Source organism: Primulina eburnea, chromosome 14, assembly GCF_022965805.1.
Source record: "Primulina eburnea isolate SZY01 chromosome 14, ASM2296580v1, whole genome shotgun sequence".
In the NCBI taxonomy this organism is placed as follows: Eukaryota; Viridiplantae; Streptophyta; class Magnoliopsida; order Lamiales; family Gesneriaceae; genus Primulina; species Primulina eburnea.
The window spans coordinates 9305702-9311712 of record NC_133114.1 but is presented as its reverse complement, the minus strand read 5'-3'; the positions used below and the strand labels follow the sequence as shown (position 1 = coordinate 9311712).

The 6011-nt window shown below is 39.9% G+C and overlaps 1 protein-coding gene across 1 annotated transcript; it reads left to right on the top strand.

The window, feature by feature from the left end:
• Window positions 1–2650: 2650 nt before the first annotated feature.
• Window positions 2651–4156, top strand: LOC140811147 (uncharacterized). The gene has a single exon (XM_073169021.1). The coding sequence runs from the start codon at window positions 2651–2653 to the stop codon at window positions 4154–4156; it is 1506 nt and encodes a 501-aa protein (XP_073025122.1).
• The last annotated feature ends 1855 nt before the right edge of the window (window positions 4157–6011 follow it).

Below are 6011 nucleotides of genomic sequence, written 5' to 3'. Positions count from 1 at the left end.
GAAATTTTGGAAGAAAGCTTCGTATAAGAAATTGTAAGTGGGCTTTTGTTATGTACTTCGTTTGTATTTTTAAACCTTGATAGAAATAAAATGACATACATGTATGTGTGTCTTGAATTTCGAAAATGTCAGTCTATATGGTTTGAAATTTCGATCGATTATATGTTTCTTCCATGCTTCGAATTTCTTTGATTCCGCTGTGTCTGTTGAGAACTCTGAAATCTGAAACTTCTGATAAAATCTGTCTGATAAGTTCTTTCTGTTAATTCTGAAATCTTTGTTACACTATTGCGATTCAATTTGAAATGGGACGAGAATTGTGATTCTGTGTGGCCCCCAATGGTGGGTATAAAACCATTTCTGTGTGGCCCCCAATGGTGGGTAGAAAATCATTTCTGTTTGGCCCCAATGGTGGGTATAAAACCATTTCTGACCTCACCCATTAGAGGAGTAACATATTGGGGACAATTTGACCATGGAAATGAGATGAGTAACAGTGTTCTGTTTGTTCTGATATGATCTGTTTCTGAACTGTTCTGAGAAATCTGTTTCAATTGTTTCTGTTATGATAAGTTAAGTAGTAAGATTTGAAAGATTGTTAAAGAATTGTTTTAAAGACTTATGTTCTATATGTATCTTTGGAAATCGATCGACCCCCCACTTGCTGAGCGTTTCAAAAACACTCACCCCTTACAAATTTCAGATAAGAATGAGAAGCAGATTGATGAGGAGGAGCAGAAAGCTTTTTGGGGATGGTGAATCCATGATCGATAGCAAGCTAAGATTTCGTACTTTTCTTCTGTATTCGTTTTTGAAAAACTCTGATGTAATCTTCATTTTTATTGTCATAGTAAGACAATATTTAATTTATGGAAAAGACTGGTTTTCGGCAATTCGATACGAGGCTTAATTGTTTTCAAGTAATTGTTAAACAATGCGGATCTCACCGATGCTTCGGACTCGGGGCGTGACATTTAAGTGGTATCAGAGCCGCCAGGTTCATAATCCCACTGGGATTTTGGACAGACAAAATTGGCGAAGTCAAATTTTGGCAAAAGCCTAGTGTATCTCAATTCGAGTCCAACTTTCATCCTGAAGTATAATTTTCATCCGTTTCCTAAATTTCGAATAGACTTCAAAAATGTATCCCTTCAATTGTTCTGAAATCTCTTAGTATCGAAAATTTTCCACGATTGCTTTGTTTGTGCTTTTCCACCCTTTATACAATTCTGATGCTTTACCTTCCATTTTTATCCTAGGAAATGGCTGCCCCTCGTACTCGCGCACAGGCTGCTCTCCGTATGCGTCAGCTTACCATCGATAACCACGCTAGGGAAATAGCAACTTTAAAGGCGCAACTGGACAAGGAGAAATTGGAAAGGCAAGAGCTTAATGGGATTAGACACCTTCTGGAGTCGGATGTACATCGACTCACTCATCATTTGGATGTGGCTGAAAGTCAAATGCTACAGATACCGACGAATTCGATTCGCTTCGCGCGCTTGGTCTCAATCAACAAGGATTTACTTGAGAGGATAGAGACAGAGAAGGATCGCGCTGCTCAGGCCAGTCAGCGCCAGGAGGAGTTCATCGCCATGCAGGATCGGTACATTTCGAAGATCCACGGAGCTATGGACAGGCTTCAAGACCAGAACAACTACCTACATTCAGTGATAGAGAACATGGAGGAAGAAGAAATAGCACCGATGGAGGTGGATGGAGACGACAGTGCCAGTGACAGCGATGATGGGGAGATGTTCGATTAGATTAGCATTATAAAATATTAAATTGTAACAAATTTGTGGCTAAGAAACTATTATGTGAATCAAATAATTTTGAAACTTTCTAATTACTTTCTGTTATTGCACATTAACGATTTGACGAGTATCTTATCTATAAAAAGATTTTTTTTTGTATCTTTATAGGAAACCAGTATGGATCTCCAAAGTGTTATAAATGAACTTCAAAAACAACTTCAGGAAAAGGAGTCAGAAATTAAAATGCTGAAAGAAAAGAATGAAAAACTCTAAAGAGATAACTATCAGTTATATGGGAATAACGTGTGCATGGGGGAAGATCTTTGAGAGGCCAGAGTCGAAGAGAAGAAACTACGTAAAGACGTTAGACGTTACGCCGCTTATCATCTGGAGTCGGAGCGTCAGCACGAAATCACCAAGCAAGAGTTGAAGAGCGCGCAAGATAGGGTTTTTACGCTTCAAATTCAGAAAGATAGTCTTCTCAAAACCCAACGCCGTCTTCAAGGGCGGATTGAAGAGCAAGAAATCGATGAGAAAGTAAGCCAATCGACAATACAAGAGCTACAGGAACAAGTTAACCACCTTGATCATCAAAATACACAACTGCAGAATTTCATTGAGCATCTGCAAAATGAAATGATCAATATGGAGGAACTAATGGAGCAAATGGAAGCGAATCCGCTGAAGGAAGAAGTTAATGAAGCAATAGGGGATGGGGAAGTGATAGATGAGTAGAGAGAGAGAGCCCTAGAGTAGGCTTTGATAGTATCTAGAAGTGTTTGATCAATTATTTGACAACATCGGTTGTATGAAAACTTTTTATAATTTAATGAAATTATTTCATTGGTTAAATATGGTGGCAAACAAATTAATAAAATACATGTTTATAGGATATGGCAGGCAGACCTCCCCATCACAACCGTAATCCTCGTGGCGGCAATCAAAACGAGAATCCACCACCACCACCACCACCCAGGGTGAACCTGAGCCAAGAGGATATGATGGCAATAACAACTATTGTAGAAGCTACATTACAAGGAATTGTGAACCCCCTTGCCAATGCCATACAACCACTACCTGAACCACAACCCCGTGGAATTAAGTACCATTACGAATCTCTCAGGAGGAACCGAGTTCCGACCTTTGATGGAAACCCAGACCCAGAAGTCAGTCATAACTGGCTTAAAAACGTCGAATCACAACTACACTTACTAGAGGTACCTGAAGAATTGAGATTAGAAGTTGTAGCACCGTTTCTAGAGGATCGAGCTAGGAAGTGGTGGGAGACTGTGTCACCATCATTGAAGGAAGTGGGGGAAATCACATGGCAGATTTTTAAGAAAGAATTTCTGAAGCAATACTATCCAGCCGAGTTTCGTCTACAAAAGCTGAATGAATTTGAAAATTTCAGACAGTCACCAGACATGACGGTAATGGAATACACGTCGAGATTTAATGATCTTGGAATTTATGTCCCCAAAATTATGTCTGACGAAACCATGATGATGCATCGTTTCAAAAAGGGACTCAACAACCGAATTCAGTCGGCACTGGCAGTATTCAAACCTAGCAGTTTTGCAGATTTAATGGGAGCTGCAATGAGCGCAGAAACTGATATCAAGAGGCGCGAGGAAGAAAACAAGAACAAACAGCCGATGATCAATCAATCTATTCAGAACGGTCCCAAGTTTAAGAAAACAAACTATTCAGGAGGGTCTTTCAAAGGGAGTTCTGGCAATACTAGCAATAGAGAAGGGAAGTGGTGTGACACCTGTAAACAGTATCATATCGGAGAATGCTATCGGAAGTCAGGGGCATGTTTTAAGTGCGGAAAAGTGGGCCATCGAATTAGAGATTGTCCAGACAACAAGGACAAAGGAACAAGAGCTAGCAAACAACAAGAAAACAAGACTAATGCTCGGGTCTATGCAATAACCCAAGAGGAAGCCGATAACAGCAACGAAGTGGTGGCAGGTACCAGATTACTCAATAAAATGCCTGCATATACTTTGTTTGATTGTGGTGCCACACATTCATTTGTGTCTAGAAGATTTGCCAATAAGCTTAAACTTGAGCATGATATTCTTAGTGAACTGTTAAGAGTAGCAACACCTGCCAGCAAAACAATTGAAACTCAGAAAGTGTATCGAAACTGTGAAATTTGTATCAATGAACCAACTTTTGAAGTGGAATTAATTCAATTCAATATGGTTGAGTTTGACATTATCCTCGGAATGGACTGGTTAGCTAAAAACCATGCCATTGTGGACTGTCAAAAGAAAGAAATTAGACTTCAGACTCCTACTAATGAAGAAGTCTTATTTCACGAGAAATCCAAAGAAAGAAAATTCCTACTGTCAGCTTCGCAAGCATGGAAGGCTGTAAAAGGAGGAGAATAAAATTACCTTGCAGTAATCAATGAAGTCAAAGATGAAGAAGTCCCAAAGTTGGAAGAAATCCCAATTGTTCAAGAATTTCCAGATGTTTTTCTTGAGGAACTACCAGGTAAAATACCTGAAAGAGAAATAGAATTTGAAATCAATTTGGTCCCTAGTGCTGCACCAATATCAAAGGCACCATACCGAATGGCTCCAGCTGAATTAAAGGAGTTAAAGGAGCAACTCCAAGAATTGTTGGACAAGAAGCAGATCCGCCCTAGTGCATCTCTGTGGGGAGCCCCAGTTCTTTTCGTAAAGAAAAAGGACGGAAGCATGAGGCTATATATCGACTACCGGGAGCTAAACAAGATCACCATAAAGAATAAGTACCCACTCCCAAGAATAGATGATCTTTTCGATCAGTTAAAGGGAGCCAAGGTCTTCTCAAAACTAGATATGAGATCTGGTTACCATCAGTTGAAGGTCAAAGCGGAAGACATCCCTAAAACTGCATTTAGGACCAGATATGGACATTACGAATTCACGGTAATTCCTTTTGGTCTAACAAATGCTCCTGCAGCATTCATGGACCTGATGAATCGGGTATTCAAACCATACCTCGACAAGTTTGTGGTTGTCTTCATAGATGATATCCTGGTGTACTCACTAAGTGAAGAAGAGCACAGAGAGCATCTGCGTCTCACTTTGCAGACACTACGGGAAAAGGAACTATATACCAAATTCAAGAAATGTGAATTTTGGTTGAAAAGTATGGCGTTCCTAGGTCACATAATTTCTGAATATGGGGTGTCAGTAGACCCTAAGAAGGTGGAAGCAATCAAGGATTGGCCACAACCAAAGATAGTGACTGAAGTAAAAAGTTTTCTGGGATTAGCAGGCTACTATAGAAAATTTGTGGAAGGATTTTCTTCAATAGCCATTCCACTCACCAAACTTACTCAGAAAAATTCGAAATTCATTTGGAATGAAGCTTGTGAAAAGAGTTTCGAAACCCTGAAGACAAAACTCGCATCCACACCAGTACTCATTCTTCCCGAGGATGGTAAGAATTTCACTGTATACAGTGACGCATCAAAGGAAAGATTGGGGTGTGTGCTTATGCAAAAGGGTCAGGTAATCGCTTATGCCTCACGGCAATTGAAACCATATGAGCAGAATTACCCTACTCATGACTTGGAGTTAGCCGCAGTAGTATTTGTACTTAAAATCTGGAGGCACTATCTTTATGGGGTAAAATGCGAAGTTTTTGCTGATCACCAGAGCCTCAAGTACATTTTCACTCAAAAGGAATTAAACATGAGACAAAGAAGATGGATGGAACTTCTCAAAGACTATGACCTATCAATCAATTACCATCCAGGTAAGGCAAATAAAGTGGCAAATGCGTTGAGTCGAAGGAACCCTGGGAAGGTGAACTTAAATTCCCTATCAGTGCAACCAAATCTCCGAGAGACCATCAAGATGAAGCAGAGTCAAGAAATCTCCATCCTGAGAATTAAAGAACAAATCCAAGAAGGAAAAGTTCCAGAATTTCAAATTGATAACGATGGTATCCTTGGATGAAAGGACAATTGTATGTACCAAACATCGATGGAATTCGAGAAGAGGTAATGGCCGAGGCACATAAATTGAGATTTTCAGTACATCCACGGAGTACCAAGATGTATAGAGACTTGAAAGATAATTACTGGTGGAACGGTACGAAGAAAGACGTAGCTGTCTTTGTTGCAAAGTGTTTAGTCTGTCAACAAGTCAAGGCGGAACATCAAAGGCCTGGAGGATTTTTACAGCCATTGGAAATACCAGAGTGGAAGTGGGATAACATCTCTATGGATTTCGTAGTAGGACTACCACG

Bases quoted from the DNA above. Each gene is read 5' to 3' on its own strand.
- LOC140811147 (XM_073169021.1), top strand. From the start codon at position 2,651: ATGGCAGGCAGACCTCCCCATCACAACCGTAATCCTCGTGGCGGCAAT.